The sequence below is a fragment of the Lepisosteus oculatus genome, chromosome 12 (genome assembly GCF_040954835.1).
Source record: "Lepisosteus oculatus isolate fLepOcu1 chromosome 12, fLepOcu1.hap2, whole genome shotgun sequence".
Lineage (NCBI taxonomy): Eukaryota > Metazoa > Chordata > Actinopteri > Semionotiformes > Lepisosteidae > Lepisosteus > Lepisosteus oculatus.
This window is the reverse complement of record NC_090707.1, coordinates 14,612,511-14,634,626: the sequence shown is the minus strand read 5'-3', so window position 1 is coordinate 14,634,626 and position 22,116 is coordinate 14,612,511. Positions and strand designations below refer to the sequence as shown.

Here is a 22,116-nt window from a genome sequence, read left to right as displayed (position 1 = left end):
ACTGTAAGCCAGCATTATTTTTACAGTTCAGTGATTGAATGTGACATAACTTCACTTACAAGACCTGTGAAATTCTTCTGTCAGACTAATTTTATCAAAGGCAGTGTCACGTCATTTATATATGTAGAAATCACCAGTCCGTGTTTTAACTTAAAGTGAAAAATGTGACAAGCACGCCCTCTGAAGTAAACAACCAATCCAAGTGACATCTTTATAAAAGCAGAATTTTAAAATCCCAGAAAACCCCGTAGTCCAATATATGTTTAAAGTGCTGAAGTTTGGATCTGTGGTCCATTCACTTTTAACTCCTAGAACCATGCTGCTGCTCCTTGCCTTCGGCAAACATAAGACAGTGCTGATGTTCTGGACCCATGTCAGCATAGCTGGAGGGTGGAATTTAATAAATAAATGCATCAGAATGTAAATTAGTTTAGCTTTCGCAGTATTTTTATTCCTAGTAGTGGTCCTATTGTTGTAATTCATCTGTTTTATTTATCCCAAATTTATTTGAAAAGAATGTTATAATAGGGAAATTGTGCATTAAAGTAAACAGGCAGGCACCAGTTTGCATCAGCAATTGATATTAATGCCATTTAATACAGTATTTGGAAAAGGAACCATGTATATTTAATTCCTTATGAATGCAGCTTATGATTTACAGTATGTTTAAAGTCCAAAAATAGAATGCTGTTTAGCTTTTTTAATTTAAAAGAACGCCTGAGAAAGTGGAGAAAGAACAACAGACTCTGTTAGCACAGGCCTCATAAAAATCTAAATTAAAAAGACAATAGTGTTTAATCCTTGCTAAAACTGAATGTACTGGAGATCCTGGATCCTGGAAGAGAACAGTACTTTCTATATTTAGCAACAGTGAAAATAAGCATTTCTTATCTGCTTTAGATTATGCAGCTGACGCACTATCTGTGATTTTTATCCTGAAAATGTCCAAAACTGAAAAGAATTGTGAAAGATTAGGTCTCTTACACTGTAGATCTCAACAATCATTTAAACAACGTGTGATTAATAAGAAGTCCTACCTTAATGGCATTTGAGCAATTGCAAATTTCAAATGTTTGGTGGTTTAGAAGGGTAATATTGTTTGCAACAATAAAATGCTCAAGCAGTGAAAAGCTTTAATCCATTGTTAATTATAATAGAGGTGACATTCAGCAGGTGACAGGATAAGATGTCCCCCTGTTGTTATGTTTTTTATCATAGTATGGTGATCCATATGGTCTGGTAAATGAATTCCCCAAATTGGGTTTCTTTACAGTAGCTCTCCAACCCATCCCAGGAGCTAAATGTAAAGCCTGGACAATACAGTGTATACAGTTTCATCCCTCTTGAAATCTGAGAAAAATAAAACAAAATCTGTTTGTATTTGACAAATGCAGTTGAAGGGATCATTAGTGAATATGCAGAACATACATTTGACTGTAATTTTATCCTATATGTTTCATTAACATTTCTTAGAAGAACAAAAGAAAAATCCATCTGTAATTACAAAAGTTTTTTTATTGTGTTATGGTGGTTCAATCTAGATTGAGAACTAAGCTTTTACCTCCTAAACCTTTATTAAGCCTACATTTTCTCATTTAAGTTTTATGTTTTATCCTATAGCATTAGTAACTGAATATCTACACAAATAAATATTGAATAAAATATTGAGGAATGTTAATTTTAAAAAGCATAGTACAGATTACAAAACCTGTTAATGTTATTTGTTTAAAAGTATTTTTACATTTCTGCATCCAGTGAATTGGTGAATCATGTCTAAGTTTTTAATGGTACTGACCTTAAACCCATGAAAAGTCAAGAAAATATTTGTGAATTTTGGGGTTACTATAGTTGTGTGCATGTGTGGGGTAAGCAAATTTATTGATTAGTGTCATCACATGGCGTTGTAAAGAAGTTTAGAGAATGACTCTTGTGTATGTTTTAAGAATTTCAAAACCACGTTGGAATGTGGGAAAGTGACATGTATACTTAAATGAGGAATCCAGATGCAGGTCAGAGTGTTTATTTTCAGTAGTTTGGCCTTCATTAAAAGATGTTTAAATGGCGTGAAATTTCTTGCTTCACTTGATGCAAAATAAGTGTTCCTGGTAGATGGGCCGTATGAGGAATAAGAATGTTTCATTAAAAGGAGGAATTCCCCCTTGATCTGCAGTCCATGGATTTTAAAGGCAGGGAGTTGTCCCATTAAAGCAGAACTTGTAAATTCAGCGCAACAGACGTGTGTTATATTTAGCAGACGGTAAGCGTTCTGCTAATTAACGCTACTGGCAGTGGGAATGTGAGAATTCAATTTTGGAAGGAACTGTGCAAGTGCTGTTAATGCACCTCCTGATAGTGGTTGGAAACAGAAATTGACAGAAATAAATGTTAAAACTGCTGCAGTTGCACAACTGGGATCTTTTGTACTGCCCTATTATTACATATCAGCCATCAAGCCAGAAGGAAAAACTGTTTAATTTTCTACTTTTCTTAAGGAATATATTTGAGAAATTAAATGAGCTTGGAAAATACTTTCCAGAAAAAACAGTTTCTTTCTCTTCTTTGACTACGTTTCATCTCTGTGCTCCAGAGTATGACAAGTTAATTTCAGTGTGTCATTATGGGAAATGACTAATTTCTACCTCTGTGCTGAGGACTTTGTAAAGCAAAAGTTTCTGTTTGAATTTACGCATAGGCATTTTGGGAATAACATACTTATTTCTTACATACAGTATAGGCCTAACCATAATGGTAATATGGTTAATAATATAATAATAAATAATAAATATATAATATATACTGTATATTATTTCTTTAATGGAGTCTTTATTTTTGGCCTATTTGTCTATAATTGTATAACCATGTGTTTGGTTGTTTCATGAAAGAAAGCCACTGACATACATAATGGCATGCTCTGTGTTTAACATTATTCAGCTTTTTGCTCTTGACTTTTTTTCTCATGGTCAGAACTATACATATGTCAGGGAAGTTGGGAAAGTTTAAGTTTAATCAAATGAAAGGCAGTGATCGCGAAACACTGGTACTGTAGCTTCCCAACTATTAATGAGGTGCTCACACTATGTTTTAAAATAATTGCATTGTAAGCGCCTAGTCAATATTTACATACAGTAACTCCTTCTGGTGTCTTTAAAAATAAGTACAGTACACATGATCTAACAGTTTAACTTGGAATGTCCACTGTCGATGGGAAAGCACACATGCACAGTGTGTGAAGGAGTTGGACAAGGGCAGCATCGTGGGAGTAGTTTGCAACCATGGAACCACGATTCCAGCTGGAAGGATTTGCTGCCTTTGGTGTCATGGGTGCTCTTCGCAGATGGGCTGTATGAGGAATGGGCTATGAGGGTACAGAGGCAGGTCAAGAAGAATGTGCAAATCAGGAAGCCAGTATCAATAACAACCAGTAGTTGTCATGAAATGACTGGGCATCATATCAGTTTACAATTTACCATTCTAACTTCCAAAGCAAACCCGGATTGCTCTCATGCTGGGTCATCACGATCACTTCCCGATCTTTTTCATCTTTTACTGAACACAGAGGTCTGTTGGCTCAGCAAAGGCAAAGTATTCAATCACTTTATTTCCCCTACGTCAGTAGCCAAAGCTTTCACGGAGTCGAGAAATGAAATTCCCACCCCGACATCAGACATAGTGTGGCTGCCTGATGTGGCATTTCTAACAAATGCCAACCACAGGACAATTACAGACCTGATTAATGTAGCTAAAGCTTTTAGAAGTTTCAAAACCTAACCTTAGGTTATAGCAAATGTAGAAGAGGAAACTGTAATTGTTCCTTCTGTGCTTCATTCTGGCAGAAAATGAAGTTGCTGCTGGCCTCTTGGACATTAGCGAGGACAGTGACCTCTTATCTATGCCTGGGTTCAACAACAGATTTAATGATTTTCAACAGCTGGACCTCCTCATGATGTTTACTTCAAACCCTACAGTACATTAAAGTGGAACTTTAATTGTGTACTTTTGGAAGTGTAGATCATCAATCTGTCAAAATGGCAACTGCAATTTAATTAAAAAATCATCCATTACTGATTTTGGGAGGGTTGTGGATTTGGAGCAATACAGTACAGTAACATCTGCACAGGAGCAATGAACTGAACTACCATGTTTGATATGTTTGCATATCAGCCATATCATTAACTCTATAAAATCAAACCTCTCTGACCAATGAACATCCTAACAGGACACAAGTTCTGGGGTTGTAGGAGCACATCATACAGTGTGGATTATTACTGTAGACTGAAAGGTGTAATTCCTTTTGAATTTAATTTCAAATATAGATTTTATAATTCAGTTGTAACAGCTGTGTACAGTATTGATCAATTAATATACAGTATTTTAAATATATGTTTTAAGTACTGTAGCTCAGGATTGGGCAGTGCAGTGGCTCTGTAGCTAAGGATCTGCGGCTGTGGCTGGAAGGTTGCCGGTTCAAATCCTGTGGCCAGCAGAGGAATCCTACTGTCTTGGGCCCCTGAGCAAGGCCCTTAACCCCAACTGCTCCAGGGGTGCCGTTTAAATGGCTGACCCTGCACTCTGACCCCAAACTTCTCTCCCTGTCTGTGTGCCTCATGGAGAACAAGTTGGGGTATGCAAAAAGACAAATTCCTAATTCAAGAACTTGTATATGGCCAATAAAGTGACCTTATCATTTTCATTGATCAGAAGCAGACTTATAAAATTGGTGTTATTGAGCAGAGGTTTGGGTAGAGTTTCAATTCTAATTTCAGATTTCTGCTTCCCCATGCATAAAAGTTCAGTGACTGAACATGGCATCGTGTATCTTTCTAGCACCGCTCCCTCCACTCCAACATCACAGGTGCAGCAGGTCTCCCTGGCTCATTCCTCAGAAATGAGGAGGGATGTGACAGAACTGTCATTTCCCCATCCAGGAGAATTCAAGCAAAAGTACTAAGCATGCCATCTCTTTGTCAGCCCGTCTCATCATTAGTAGAATCTGACAGAAAAACTGAAGAAATGTTTTTAGACAATCGAGAGTGTTGTGTGAATAAAGGCCATCCTACAGCCTGGATATGCTTAAGGAATGCAAGAAACTGTAAAACACTGTTCACCAGTCTAAGTAGGAAGTAAGGGAGTTGCCTGTAAAGCACTGACATGTGTAACAATATTATTGTCTGATGTTGTTTTCTTGTACAACAGTGCTGTTCTTTTCTGTTTTGCGTGCAATGATAATTTATTCAGTAATGAAGGTGGTTCATTGTTTTGATTCATTGGAATGTACAACCAGTAATATGTGCATTGCAAAAGCACTATTAGCAGTATGTTTGTATAGACTGTACAGACTGAATTGCAAAATGATCGAGTAAAATATAATAACTTATTAGTCTTTGCTGCAATATTTAAACAAAAAAGTTAGAATGCCTATTATTTATATAATATAATAATCTATGTTGCCTGTCATTGATATACTTAGCACATTAACGGAATGTATTGCTCAAAAATTTAGTTTAATGTACCATGCAATGTGATCTTTTCCTGTCACCTCCAGTATCAGCCTGCAGACCCTGGCTTGCACCTTGACTTTGATGGGAGTCAACATTATTTGTCATTCCCAGAAACATTTTGGCTAATTGGCCAATCACAAATTTCTTAACAACCATCATCTCCACCGTCATCGCTCCTCCTTAATCTGTAGCCCACTCTTGTTAAACAAGATCTCTTAAGCAAGAAACAGGTTAGGAAAGCCAGATATGGTAGTCCATTTGCTCTCCTTGTAATGCATGTGTACTGTACCTTCTTTTTAACAAACAGCTACCTTCCCTTTTCTAATTATTATATCTAATTATAAATATGGAAACTACAGTATATACAATACAGTGTGCAGGTATTTATAAACACACATATATAAATATATACAGTATATGCCAACACAATCATGTAATGTTTTGTCAATATATAAATACAGTGTATGATATATACAGTATATGTACTGTATGTTGACATGATCCTTATGAAATGTTTTGTCTCTATACTTGCTATAGTAGAATATGTGCTGTTTGCTTCTCAAGTTCTTGATTCTGAACATTTCAGTTCCTGCTTGACAGCCTCTATTTATAGTCTGCTGAGTTGTATGCCTAAGGATTATCCTGAGAAACAGCCTCCCTGACAGAGCTCTTTTAATATGCAAACACAAAAATGCAACACACTTTGCACCATCACAGAAACATGAGCTGACCACAGACGCTTACACTAATGCTGTACCCGTGAGTGAAGTATGATTCTGAAATTTCATTTTGATGTTCAGGTTCAAATAACACTTTGTCCTGATCATGGTCATTTAGAGCGAAAATATTTTTACTCGTGTTAGTATTTTGCCTGGTGATCAAAATCAAGCCATGGGGATGGAGATGACATTTGGCAGTATAAAATGTTGAAAGGGGAATAATATTTGGGAATCACTGTAAACTAGGCTTTGCCTCTTCTAAAGCTCCTAGTCTTTTTTTTTTCATTGTGCTCCTCTGCTATAAACTAGATGTGTGTCAAATACCCATCTCACCACTCATCTGACAAGATTCAATATAGATAGGTCACATACGTTTTGTAGATTTTCCTTAGTCTCCCATATTGAGCAGCAATGGTACTGGCCAAGTAAAAAAAACTCCATAAAAAGTCAATATTCTAAGTATGCAACAAAGTCATCATAACTCTGGTTTTGATCACTCCAAAAAGCGTTATTACAGTATTTATGTTACAATTATGGATTGCAGCAGAAGTGATTATTGCCGCAGGAGTGATTAAATCATAAGTTTATGTTTTTGCTTCTCGGTCTTTTGCGCAAACATTTTTTGGGGGGGAGATAAAGACTAATATCTAGTCTTGAAATGTGTTAGTCTCTGTTTAAGAAAAAGCAATGGCTTCTTTTCAGCTCCTTATTCATCAGGTTGTGCTTTCAGTATGCTGTACAGTATGCATTTCAGTAAGTACTGTGCACTTTTATTTGAACACCATGTTCAAGAACCCGAGATAATGTTTGGCATAGCATCTTTTAATGCCATAAATATACTTCTATGTCTTGGGCTTCAGAATAAAATATTCTGTATCACTGATGTGGATAAATAAACATCCGGCTGTGTTGTAAATTCTGCAGAGCGTGGAACATTGTTGTCTTTTAGGCCTTTTGTCTGTCCATGAGCTATTAATAGTTTTGTTTTGACAGCAGACTTCTGAGCATACCATGCCTTACAAGAGATTCACACTTTGTTCTTCAATAATCCAGTTAGTCAGAAGATACTTGGTGTCTTAATTGTTCTCTGTTGTTGAATTCATTTTTTATTTTAAAATCAGTGCCAATCACTTTAATGGAAACCTTGAACAGATTTTCAATAAATCAGGTTTCAAAGTGCTTAAACAAAGACAGGCTGCCACCAGCAGACCTCTGGTATTACTATTTTCGGTTTCTTCAATTCCAATATTATTGTGAGATTTTGGAAATAATTAATTTCTGGCTAGCTATAAAGGATTGTCATAGACAATGCTGCCAACATTAATTTTCAGCATAATCTATTAACATTACTGTTCAATTGTGCTGAAGTGGACACAGCTGCAAACTACGGCTAAATATGGAGATTGCCACCTAATGCACCACCATACAGCTGGCCCACTGTAGCTTTTTGCTTCTTTCACTTCATGTCCTTTGCATACATTGTATTTCTGCTCCTCTTCTTTTTCATTCATATGTGCATTCAGGATACATTCTGACAGTATTGTTAGTTCCATTTGTAGTTTTTGTAATTAGTGGTGTTAAATGTTAACCTTCTGCCATGAAATTAAACATTTTCAGTTTCAATGTATTATTTTTTTCACTATGCTATAGTGCATCTACATTACTTAATATGGTATCTTATCATCATTTTTATATCTGGAAAAAAAAACAGTATTTACTTAGTTATTGTATGAATGGGTCTAGACATTCTCTCATCACATAAGAGATCGCTCTACCATGAAAGTAAGGTGATTCTTTTGAAACTTTCCCGTCTGTTGCTAAAGGCCAAGAGAGTGCCTGCCAGAGTATCAGGTCAGGTTTCACTTGCAAACAATTGTCCTACCTGTTACAAAAGCTGTTATCACCAGTACCAGGGCATTTCCCCAATATAATCAGATACATCTGCCACATTGACAGTCTTTTGTGGCATTTTGTGTACCCTTTAGCTCACACTTGCTCTGAAAGCTTGCTCAGTTTGACATGTGCTGATCATACATACAGCACTGAAATGAAGGCTGCTTAATCTGGCTTCAGAGATGCTATGTTCCTTCTTATTACAAAACATGTCCCCAGCCCATCAGATTCAGTCACAACATGCAAACAGCATGAGCTGTTTGTTCAACTCAAACAGTCCTCAGCAGTGCTTCTTTAACAATGACCAGCTACACTTTTTCTTAGCCAGTTGCATATTAGTGAATCTAATTACCCATTATACCCTTCCTATAATAACTACAGCAGCAGCACCAACAGCAAAAATAACAACCCAGTTCATTGCTACTAAGCTATTATGTCAGAATTGTTCTTTAACTCCCATAAGAAAATTTATACAATTGATGCAATGTTAAAGAAGAGAATTGTCACACTGTTTTGAAATTTTATTTGCAGTTCTCCAACTGTGCAGTCTGATTCTTTATTGTTCTTTTACTTAGATGTATATTCGTCTTGCTAATGAACTTTCCTTCTACGAATTTCAGAATAAAAGAATGGGTGGGAGCACTTTGTAAACTTGACTAATTGTCAAAGCAAAAAAAAAAGAATCAAAAACGAAAGAATCACAATTTTTGTTAAATCTGAAAAAAAAAGTAAAAATTCAAGCTCTGTACATTGCAGAAAAGGTCCTCATTAATTTGATCATGTGAAGTAATTATATTGGAGCCATACTTTACATCTCATCAGGATTATTTTTTGAAATGGTGTCATTTGCTAATATTAATTACAGTGAGACAACAACAGGATAATGCAGGGAAAATTTGTTATCATTTTCAATTCCAGTTTCTTGTGAATTATGCTGTCAAAGATTGGATGTTTGTCAATATATACAAATAATTATAATGTGTGTTTTCTTTAATTCATAGGATCCATTTTCATGTGCAGCACTCATATAATCCCAGTGAAGAATGAAGAAGGGGTAGTGATGATGTTCATTCTAAATTTCGATTATGTGTTGGATGAAGGAAGCAGCGACTCTTTAGAGAGACTTAACCACACCTCGCCTGCCAAATCTGAGCACCGTGAGTATCATCTATACTGCTATTTGTTTGTAAATGAACATATGCCATTGATCATGCACTTTTTAAAACAATAAACATATTTGTCCCTTTATAATAGTATACACTATCTCAGTATGATCTGTATTAGACATAGCACTAAAGAACCTGTGGGGATCTTTGTACGGTCATTGTTTACCACATAGAGTGCTTAACATACAGTATAGTATGCATGGCATCAGCAATTCTTGCATGTGGACTTACTGCCTATGCTGTCACAGGACTTGTATACAGTAAGTGGGTTCACTAGGATCAGTAAGTTAGCCCACGTATGCTCAGAAGAGTTCATGTTCAATGATTTGCCAGCTTTCATATTTATGCTGCTGTCTCAAGCTGAGATATACTGTACAAGGAGTTTGCTCCTAGATGTCTCCCCTTTGCTTCTACAATGTCCTTATGTTCTTGGAGACAAAAAATTGTGAGTGTTCTGAAAGTTTGTATAGCACAAGGCCAATACATTAGACATTACAATAGTTTCTAAACTACTACTTATCAAGCATACCATTGCTTTTCAGTTTACTAAAGTCAATCAGAAACTTAGGACTTCTCTAGAACAGTGACATTACTGTTGACATGCTTAACATGTGCTTTAAAGTCTTATATATAATTTTTATCTCAACATGGTTTCCTGGCCTTACTGTGTCCAGTCTCTTTAGATGGTGCTATAATCTGTGAGGTGACCAACTCCTAGCACAATGGGGACTTAACCCCTTTAAAAACTGTGGGTTTTGCAAAGACTAACAATTTACTCTTTATATTACCCTTCTTATTAAGTGACAAACATCAACAGATGGGGAGTCCTACACTGCTATATACAGTATCAAAAAGGTTCCCTTTCTGAATGTTGATTTAACATACAGTAATATAAAGGGTAGTAGGCTTTATCATCATGTTTTTTGGATTTATTTATGGTAATTGCCATCAAACTCTTCCATAGTTAAATTAATTTAATTTCTGTATGATTTTCAATTATTTCACGATTCTGTGATAACAACTTGGAGATGTCATACAAGCAATTCATAGGTAAAATTATTGGTGTGAAGTAAAAATATTTCTTTATTTCCAATGAAAACTACGAATATTATTCCAGCAATGATCATTGCAACAGGCATAAGGCGCATGCATTAGTTTGCAGTTGGCAAATAGTCTGTAGTGAGATTATCAAGAGAAATAAAACAGTAGCTGTATAAATTCTTTTGTTGCCTGGATGCCTATTAAATATTTAGGGTTTTGATGCTCCAAAAAAGCTGCCTTTGCTTTTGTTTGCTTCGTCACTTCTGGAATTCCTCGCTGTTTTGTGTTATTTATAGACCTTGCATTTTAGAAAATGGGTAGTTCATCTGAGGCAGTATTTATTTACTTTTCCTTATTTGTTTGTCACAGGGTGTAAATGTCAGTTGAGAGTCTTTTCAGTGTCCTTTTTGAGGTTTAGAGCAGTAAGATTGCCACTTGTTTACCACAGAATAATGGCACAACCTAGCACCGAATAAATAAAACTATGGTGCCTAAGGCATAAGGGATGTCTATAAGCCTCCCTGTGTGTTCCTCTCTGTGACTGCTCTTCAAAGAGCTATAATAAGAACTGATTGCCTGCAACTATGACTGAGATCTTCACAGAGAGGAACAAAGGACAGCAACAGAGCTGAGAATTATTGCATAGTACAACAGGACAAAGGGAAATCTTTAAGAAAAAAGGCCATGCCAAAGTGCATTCGCATTTGTTCATTCTCACAACAGTGCTGTTTTTGCTTAAAGGAAATACTAACCCTTTTCACTGACTTGCTTTTTGTGTTTAAATGTCAATGTGGCAGTTAATATTGACTTAACAGTCTTTTTTATGTGTTCATGTGTAGTAAAAAAGACATGCTAGACATTATGGCCTTCATTTCAAATTCATATTTTAGGGCATAAGGGAACAAAAAATCTAATTATTATTCTATGCAAATGTATTTTCTGGTGTCATGGCAACAGGCAAAAAATAGGCATACTGTGGAGTTTAATCCCCCCATCACTTTCTGTGTAACAGGAAGCATTCATGAACATCATAGGCAAATGTCAATAGATTTCACAGCAAACAATTCACTTTAATTAACAATAAATATTTTTTTAAATGTTAAAATACAGAGAACAAAAAAAAATCCATGTACAATTCCCTTTCCATATGCTTTGTTATATTAACAGGAAATAATGAGAATTTGAAGCTATAGTCTTTTCAAATTATGTATATAAACTTGCAACATCAATCAAAAAACACATTGCGTGTCATCTAATTAATGTCATGTAAGACAGCTTGTCTATGGAAATATTATAAACAGATGCAAAAGAACAATTTAATTGAACAAAGTATTATTACATCAAATATACAGTTTTGCATTTTTAAAATTTTCCTGGTATTTTCTATAAGTAGATTAGCTATTTACTGTAAATTCAAGCACAATATACAGCACCACTAACGTTTACCCTGGTTTTCATTGTGGTCCCCAATTTTCCTAGAGTTAATTAATAACTGATACTGAAATGGCCAAACTCGATGACTGAATTAATAAAAAATTACTTGAAATGTTATTTGATACCCTACTGTATAAAATTAGACAGTATTTCCCATCACTATAAACTGCAATTAATTAAAAAAACAAAAAAGGGAATCAGTCATAAGGGTATTAAAATAGTTTTGAAAATCACACTTTGCAAGTGTAAGCAGCACATAACCACAGACATTCCAGCCACCCATTCCAGCTGAACTACAACAAGACAGTAAAATCAGTAATGCAATATAACAGCCAAGTTAGGCCGCTGGTGCAGAAGGCTCTGTGTGCAAGAAAAGCAGATTAAGCCTTTTATAGGAAACAAAATCCACTGTGTTTTAAATTACCTTGTACATCTAAAAAGAACGGATATGTAGAAAAACAACAGCAGTATTGGAGGAGAAAAACAGTTGAGTAATTAAGAAAACATTGATTTTAATTATTTGTTAATCGTACACTTTATGGAATATAGTAAGTATCATATTTTCATCTAATGCAATTCTGAAAGCTGGAAATGAGATTACCTTATGTTACACATAATTATTTAAATAGATTGAATGCACACCACGCTGTGAGCAGCACAGGAAGGCTTGCCTTTGTTTCCAGAACTATTTTGCTTATCACATACCCAAACGTCCCTTCCATCCTGTTAATGAACCGTACTTAAAGCTCTAAGAACCAGCATGGACATCATTGAGTTAAGTATTATTAGGTTTTGTGGCCAGTCTTAGTAGATGCTTGGATGCTTGTTGGTTGTCCAAACAGTATACTGTATGTCTTTTAGATTTTTCAGTTATTATTATTTTATTCTTTGCTAGACATTCTGTAATCTAAATGTTTATATACTTTATAGTACTAAATATTTTAAGTTGCCATCATTCTGAAACACTACACAGCTGTTAACTGTTTTCAAAGATTGCAAGAATAGTGGAAACTGAAGTTTTTTTATTCTATACCACTATCTTAATTTCATTCAGTTATTACTTAAGGCTCACCTGATGGAATTATAACTCTTAAACTGCCTAGGTTATATTTTCATGTTAATGGCAGGAAGGATATTGCTCAACAACAGCACTACTGTATGTAATTAAAATAACTTAGTAGTAGACTTTCTGTTTTCCAAGAACAGTCCACAACAGTGCAGTGTCTGATTTATTCCTGGTCCACTTAGGAGTCTGTTGAATTAAGAAATTAGATTTATGAAGACTTTTCAAGTACTTTGATAACTGCAGTATCTCTATAACTCTTATTTTTCCGTACTCAGGGTACAGTTGCATAAGTCTACAAGCATCCATGAGGCAACATCGGTTGCATGCTTATATATTTTTTCTTATTGTTGCATATGTTAAAAAATGACTTAAATGCAAGTGTCATGTTATTTTTTAGACAGCTGTAATTTCAATTGCTCAAATAACTCACACATCTTGGGAGTCATCTCACTTGACCCCGATCATAATCATTCCATTTCCAGGAAGCCATTTCCTGAAAGCTATAAACTCATCATGGATGAGACAATTTTGATCTCTGGCAAGAGTCTTTGTTTCCTTGTAACTAGCCTGCTACTGTATCTTCTCCCTCGGTCCCCTGCCTCTTAGTCCCATCCAGCTTCATCGCTGAAAGAGAAGTTTTCTCAAGCTTCTCCTCTTCCCTATCACTCCATCTGCAAAACCTTTCTCTTCACAACCATCTCCATCAGTTTCTACTCCAAACCCAAGCCCACATCACTTCAATTTCATCAAACTCTTCAAAAACATGGCATCTCTTTTCAAAAGAAAAACCTTGAAAAATAATTCTTTTCACTATACTTGTTCTTGGTCTACAATAAACAGGCCTTGGTATTTCATCATACGTCCACATCTTGTGACCCAAGGACACTTGAGCTGACTCTACCTGCCAGGTCTTGTGTCTCGTCCATTTACTTCTGTTGCTTCCACTATGTTGACTAGACTAGACTAATAATCACATGTGAACACACCCGCAGTTAGACCATCCTGAAAGACATCCATGTGTGTAATGCAGACATTCAGAAGAATACATTATTTGTTGTGTAAAATAAACCAATGGATTTCGGAGGCCCAAATATAATGGTATGGGCAAGGGTATCTAGATTCCATAAAACTACCTTTTGTAGCGATTGATTGAGAGGTACAGTAACTGCCTGGGGTCCTTTAATCATGTCCTGTGACCTCACCTGCTGCCTTTCCTGGGAGTTTCTTCTGACATCACAACATTGCAGCAGGACACATCCTCATGCTGCTCATGTAAGAAAAATATAAGTTGGGATGACATGTGGCATCTAGAGCTTAGAGCCCAATAAACAGACATACTACTGTATATGTTGTACAGGCTCTATGAGAGGAATGAGACAGAATCCCACAAGATAACTTCGGCAACCTGATGAAAAGAATGTTGCGACTCTACAGCTTGCTAGCTACAATGGCTACATGCACTACTAGCCTGTGACTTTCACAATAGACCTCCTCTTGATTCACCCAGTTGATGTCAAATGTTAATCAGTATAATTAATTTACCTACAGTATGTCTTCCCTGTACATTAAAATGTCAATAGGCCTGTTATTTCGGTATGAACTAATAAGGTTTTGTTAGGGTTTACTGTTTTCATCAGAGTGGATTTTTGTTGTATCATTTGTAAAATGGCTGGATGCTTTAATTTATAGTTTATCTTGTGGACGATTACACATCTATGATACATTTGTTATACATATCTACTGTATGTTACAAATAAATTGCATTTCTTTCCAATGGAAAGCGACACTCTCTCCTAGAAACAAGAGGCACTTTTTTTTGTGTATTTGCTTATGATCGTTAACATACTGTAGGACTGCTGTTGTCTTGCAGAGCACAGAAGAGATGCTGGCAGCGTAACACATCCAGGAATGTTTGTGACGTTTTATTATTGATCATTATAGGCAAAACATCAGTTGGAGGATACATGCGTGGCTTCACTTTCACATTTCTTTTCTCAATGAATATGGCTTGCTTTATGTGCAGAACCATGATTAACTGCTATGAATCTGAATTTTGCATATATTTATTGTAGACAGCCTCTAACCTCATTAGCGGTAGTAGTAGTTATATATGGGCATAACATTTATCTTTCAGGCTGTGTTCTTTATAGCCACAAAAAACCAATAGCAGTTATACGGTTTAAGGTGTAAATGTCAAACACAAATTGATGTGAATATCATAAAGGGCCCTCCCACATTACAATAGATACCCTTCACAGAAATGAGAACTAAGATGTATGCAACATAGTTTCCAGCACAGAAAAGAGCATACTTGAAGCACAGGGTATCTAGCAGTCTGGTCTATAGTACATAAAGCCATACATACAGGATGATGCAAATGTCTGATATTTTTGCCCCCAGTATCAATTTGTTGTGAACTCTGTTATGCCTTTTATAGCTATACTATAACTTTAATATAAAATAGTATGTTATATACTAAAGTTCGGACATTTTGAAATCAAAAGTCATAGAAAGTTGGTATGTTTTGTTTAGATTATTATTAACAATACTTTAACAATACTTTATGTTCGTAGAAATGCAGCTTTACAGTCCAAATCTTAATATTTCTTTCTTTTAAATAGTAATTCCTTTCTTAGTTTGCTACCTTTAGAAACATTGCATTACCAGATTTCAATTATCTCAAAACTAAATAATGCATGAAACCTCAAAGAAAAAAAACCCAGAGGACTTTATAGAATTTGTTTGATCAAGACATGTTTAAAAATAGCTTTGGTAGAAAGCTTCTAATTAATAATAACAAGGCTGCGAAGTATCAGGAGAGTCAGAAGAATACAGCATGTTACTTCCTCATAAACAATGTTTTAATTTGTAATGTATTTTATATGAAATACAATCTTATGCTGAAGATATATTGTATTTTTATTAAATATCTTATAGAATTTGTAAATTTATAAATCTTCTGTCAGATATTTAATTTCTCTATATATTTTAGATTAGAAAGATTATGTTTTACCTTCAGTCATTTTAAAACCACTGTCAATAAAAGCTGACAATTTAGAGTTCCTTCATCACAGAAGGAGACAAATTGTTAAACATTACAGTTTTATTGTGAAAAGGTACAGGATGTTTTCTTAGGCACGGATAATTGTTCCGAGATTTTAATTTTCTGTTACATAATCTCATCATAGAATCCTTGAGGCAATTCATAAGGTCAAATTTTAAATGCTACTGCCTTTGATGAAGTGAAGGTCCTGCAGTCTTTGGTAAATAGAAAGAGAAATTACTAAATTTGAGAGCTTTAATTCAGCAGTACTGATAATAGCTTCGGTCTGTACTAAGACTAATGATCCTTTAAGCCTCTAAATGTTTTATATACGGTATACTGTATATACAGTAGAAAACAAACTATAAACTATGAAAAAAGCTTTGCAGCAAAATATTGTTATAAACTGGGTGTGTTAAAATTTCAAAATTAGGAGGTTATTGCATCAATATAAAATAATTCTCCCTTTATGTAAGTAGTAATGAATAATCATTTAACCAACATTTTAAGTCACGTGTATTGAGTGTTACAGTATGTGGCATGTGTTTTCATTATTTTCCAGCACATCTTGATAGTAAAGTAATAATCATCCTAAATATATGAAAATATTTATTAACAATAAATAACACAACAGTACAAAATACAATGTTACAAAACATATAAAGTTACCATTATGAACAGATATGTACACATCATTGAGTTCCACCTTCTATTGATATAGAAAATCCCAGAATTCCATACTTATAATCTAGGTACAACAAAACAATTTAAGGGACCAAAAAGAAACTGGGTGCTAATAAACAAAATTGGTGGCAACCAGCTTCCCTATTCTAAATAAAGGCACCATTAAAATGAGAGACATTTTTAGCCCACAACAGATCCTCAACAAATTCTATCAGAAAAACAGCAAGCAACTAACAGCAAACTCTTTTATATAATGAGGCTCAGAGTCCTGTACTCTTTTGGACTTCAGATTACCTGGGCAAAGTCTGGTTTCAAGTCTGATTAGAAAGAGGCACCCCATTGTGGCACACACTGATGATGATGTTTGTTTTTCTTCCTCCTGTTCCTGGTCCTTTGCTTTTCTAGTCCATTCATGTCTTTTTGTATTTATCCTGTCCCAAGAATCCAATCCAAGAATGTTCTGGTCACTCACTGTTGAATATTTGTAAGTTTTAGTATGACTGAGTTATTGATTCAACAGTGAATCACTTTCTCCTGCCTTAATTATTAGGGACACACCTTTACACATGTGTGTCTTCCTCCAAGTTTATTTGTCTAATGGCCCAAGAACAGCTACTTACTGTAAATGCCATTCAAACCATATCTCAAACCTTCAGAGTAAGGTAATCAAGCTGGGAAGTGTAAACGAGCTAATCCTGGCTGAAATTCAGTTACACCTATTTACTGCAGCAATATTTTAGGTAGAATGTATCTTGATAGAATATGTTGGGATATGAAGATATGAATTTGTTTAAAAAAGAAACATTTTTGCTTTTGTTTTAAACATTATGTAGTGAGCAGTGATAACATCACTGGTTCTGTTGTTCCAATGTTTAATATTCCTTTTCTAATTTGAAGATTAAATGTTTTTTCTCCTTTTCTCAGGCACATTTATGGTAGAAATATTCTGAGACTCTGTGAGCTCAAGAAAACAGCTATCCAAAATTATGGACTTCCATTTGTTTTTTTTTTTATGTTGAGCAATGTTTTGGATCATTAATTTTGTTCTGTTGGCTTTTACACTTTGTCAGTGTGAATAAAATCTTTCAGTACTAATAAAATACAGTATGAATATTGTGAGCAAATATTTATAAGGTACAATGTTTGGGTGGTTAATTTTCATTTGATTTTTTTGTTAGGAAAGGGAAGATTTTTCAGATTCAGATTGCCCGTCTTGAAACTTCTGGGTGCCAGCAAGCAGTCTCTCCCGCAAGAAGACCCAGATGCTGTTATGATTGACTCTCCAAAGCAAAGCGATGACTCTGTTGCCATGAAGCACTTTAAATTACCCACAAAGGAAAGTTGTAGCCCCTCAGATGCTGAGGATACAAAGGCACTCATTGGTTCCAGTCAGTGCCCACCTCTGGTGAATGTGTCAGGACCTCTGGATCATTCTTCACCAAAACGGCAATGGGACAGATTGTATCCAGATATGCTCCAGTCTACCACATGCCTAGCCCATACAAGATCAAAGGAGAGCATCTGCAGCATGAGAAGAGCTTCATCTGTCCATGATATTGAGGGCTTTAGCTCCAACACTAAGAATGTTTTCAGGGATCGACATGCAAGCGAAGGTAACTCTTGAAATAATTAATTATACACATTCAAAGGTATTGTAAACACAAAACAAAATCTTTCATCTGGAGGAGGAAAGAAGAATTTCAGTTCATTTATTACATTTTGCAGCACATAAGAGATATACTGTAGTTATTTGGTGGGCTGCACTGGAACAAAAGAGGGTAAAATCTCTTGTGCTGCTTCAGCATTGTCTTTCTGATGCAGATATAAGAGACACTCTTATTAATACACATGCTGGATGTATGTATTTTGTTGGAAAAATGCATATTCGACTTAATGAATTCGTTTTTTTTCTATATTCATGTTGGATAAAGAATACGTGTAATTAGAAACATTAATATAACAACACAGTGTGATTCATAACGCATAGAAGGGTGTTAATTCATCACCTAGAAGGGGATCCTGGAGAAGATGATGCTGGATCACATACAGTATAGAGTGTGGTTTTGCTATGGTTTGATTCTTAAGATCTAAAAGTCTACTTTTAATATCTGTCTTAAGATTAGGCTATACTATTTTCCCTCCTTTCTTCTTTTCAATTTTATTGTGTTGTTTTTCAGACAATGGTCGCAATATCAAAGGTAATAGACATATCACATTCTTGGGATATATTAGACCGCTTGCTGCATGTATTTTATACAATGCAACTAATATAGGAAAATGTAGATTACATCAAGACATAACTACCAAATGTGATGTTGTTATATATATTTTTGAGGATGTTTCATGAAAACCTTTGTTTGTCATCTACATCTTTCCTGTACTGTACAAATTTGGACTGCTAGTGAATGTCTCTATAAGCTTGCAGATCCCTTTGCTCAGTATTAACAAATTGACCCCTTTGTGATGCTGCATGAAAAAAATGAGGCTTGCTATTAACTGGCTTTTTGCAATTAAAAAAATCAATGAACATGAATGCTATCTGTCTTCATTATTCCAATTCCATCCTTAAAAGCTAAATTTGTTTTAGCTGTGATTAATGAAAGTTGTTTTTGTTTTCTTGCTCTTTTCAGCCACACTCAATTTATTTAGGCCTTCATCTACGCCTCTGTTAAATGCTGCTGAGCCTAATGTGCAGCAAAACTCTGCTCTTACATGCTAAGAGTTAATATATAGAACTCCAACATGGTTTTCTTTTATGATCACTGAGAATCTATGATGGAAAGGGTACTGACCAATAAATGGCAATTTTACATCACAAGGTCATCACAGACGCATCTACACTCTATGATCCATGTTGGATTATGTGTGTACATTCACAGCTCTGAGCTACACGGCAGTTTCTAGGCATTCTAGACATTGGCATGAAGTGCAAATATACATTTCTATTTTTAGAACAAATGTAAATGCTACTGTAAATGATTAGTTTTATTTCTCACACTTCTAGCATGAAAAATAAATGTGACACTAATTTTTGCAAAACGCATTGGTCTGGTCAAGTGAAATTTTGTGTTACACCAAGAGAAGACTAACCCTGGAGGTCCAACTGTACTGCTCAATGCTATTCTGTATAATAATACATTTAAACTCTTCATCACTTATTCTTTACACCCTTTTCCCCTTTCTTTCTCCTGAAAAAATAGTTTCCCGTTCCTGGATGGCAGGGGGTATGGTTTGAGTTTTTTCTGTGTTTTGACCACTTAGCATGTGATTGATTTGAGCCATTTAATTTGAATGTAAAAATTGTTTGTTTTGCTGTCCTTGACTATGTACTCTCACCCAAGCGTAATAGCAACATTATCATCCTTGAGAAAGGGAATGTTGTTTTATAAATGTTTGCTTTGGAGGCTGTTCATTGCCAGTATCCAATCAACTGCTTGCCAAAGCATACATGATCTGCTTCTTTTCAAGCTGCTCACCTTGCAGTGAATGTGCTTGTTTACATATGGAACATACTGTATGGGAAATAGTCTGCTTCCTAGATATGTCTCTTACTCTGGTACAGTCCCGACTGTCTCTCATCCTTCAGAATCACTGAACTTGGAACCAAACATGAGAAAATAGGGGAATATTCTTTATTAAACCCAAGCCCAACATGAATAGTAACAATGAAAATCCAAGATTATGTAAGGGTGAATATAAACTCCTAAAGGGTTGCAAAATCAATCAGTTAAACCAATATAATCAATGGATATTGTTTTCTTATTATACAGTGATTTATTGATAGCTACAGCATAATGTAACCCATGAAAAACTTATTCTGTTGACAATATTCAATAGAAGGTAAATTATTTTGAATAAATTATTAGGAATAAGAATTAATTTTACTTTCACATTTTTGATAAACAGGCATAGATTGACAAAAGCAAATGTAATAGATACTGCCATAAAGAGATTAGTAAATAAGTCACTAGCTCTGTTCCCTGCAACTAAATGCTCTTAAGCTATAGAAACCACCAGACTCACACCTACAGGATATTTGAGTCTTTGATTTCTGTATCTTTTTCCATTCCAGGTCCATTCAACCATATCAAATCAAGTCTGCTGGGCTCTACATCAGATTCAAACCTCAACAAGTACAGCACTATCAACAAAATCCCTCAGATAACACTGAACTTTTCTGATGTTAAAAATGAAAAGAAGGCAGCGTCTCCTCCTTCCTCTGAGAAAACCATTATTGCACCAAAGGTCAAAGACAGAACACACAATGTCACAGAAAAGGTTACACAGGTAAGATGCTTTTGTAAATGCTTCCCTGTTGTATTGTATTTGCTTTTGGTTTTCTGAGAAAGTGTTTTTTTCTACATTTTTCTACATATCAAAACATTTTTTAGTAAGTTTAAAATGTACAGTTCTTGTTAGTGACCTGGTATCAGAACAGAAATGCAGTTAATTTATGCTTTACTTTACACTCCCTGTGGATCCCAAAAAGATCCCCCAAAACACATTTCAAGAGCAAATGTTCATAGGAATGGAAAGCATGTTTAATACAGGCTTGAACTTGGTTTGATCTAGCAGATTCAAATGCAATGTTTTAGAGAAATACTGATAGAGAATGAACAAAGTCAATGAACAAGTCCAGATATCAGATCCTAACTAGCTTGTGACTGAAACTCAGTTGTAGGGTAGCAGAAGACACTGTGGTTACCCAGAAGAGTAGCTTGATATGAAAGAAGGAATGAACAGGTAGAGGGTTCATTCTTGCTGAACTTTGCTAGAAACTAAACAGATGAGGATGTCTTGGAAACAGAACCCTCAAAAGAAGAAGCTACATTTGAGGGTGAAACCTTTAGGTGGGAAAAGTCAAGTCAAGGGCCAATACCACAATAGTTGGACATCAAGGGAGGAGGGCTAAAATGGGGGGAGTGTCACCATAGTACGGTAGCTAAGGCAGCTAACAGGGTACAGGCATTAGGGACAGATAGGACTGTGATCAAGAAGACCTGGACTGAATTCTGAATTGAACCGTTCACTGAAATTAGACAAGGTCCATGACATGCTTTGACATCATGTTATTGTTTGCCTGGTCCATAACCTCATCAACTGCTTGTGCACTTCAGCCACAGGGGTTTGACTGACAGATCAGGGAAACTAGTAACAATTGGTCTCATCAGCACCCTTGGAAGCATCCTTTCTTGGGAGAAGTGGACCACTGGGATGTGATATTGGGTTATAATAATGAATAAAATAATCATCTGCATTGCATTCTATAACAAATTCATATGTTTTACACACCACTTAACATGCATAGATACAAAGAGAGACTTGAAGCTCACTGAGTCCCACAGGCCTGTAAGACAGCTCAGTCCATTACTAGCAAGAGCTTTCCCCAAAGTCCTCTCTCTCCTTTCAGGATGGAACTTAAACACAGACTGAAACCTTTTTTTTTGCCAACTGCACTTATAAGCCTCTTAATTAGCCCATAATTCCATGCAGAGCCTATCCTGACAGCTCCTGTCCCTCACGTGGAATCCCACTCCCTCTGGGTGCTAATTAGATATTGAGCCTGCCTCAT

At 35.5% G+C, this 22,116-nt stretch overlaps 1 protein-coding gene across 6 annotated transcripts in view; it reads left to right on the top strand.

The window, feature by feature from the left end:
• Positions 1–22,116, top strand: part of LOC102693565 (potassium voltage-gated channel subfamily H member 7) — an 86,158-nt gene that overhangs the window by 22,120 nt on the left and 41,922 nt on the right. For 4 of the 6 annotated variants that reach the window (XM_015358918.2, XM_069196787.1, XM_069196786.1 and 1 more), the window contains exons 3-7: positions 9,112–9,267; positions 17,723–18,157; positions 18,722–18,742; positions 19,745–19,768; positions 20,617–20,831. In XM_015358918.2, the coding sequence (XP_015214404.1) occupies positions 9,112–9,267; positions 17,723–18,157; positions 18,722–18,742; positions 19,745–19,768; positions 20,617–20,831 (851 nt within the window). The remainder of the gene's footprint in view (positions 1–9,111; positions 9,268–17,722; positions 18,158–18,721; positions 18,743–19,744; positions 19,769–20,616; positions 20,832–22,116) is intronic. The other 2 variants (XM_015358922.2, XM_069196788.1) reach the window with 2 other exon arrangements.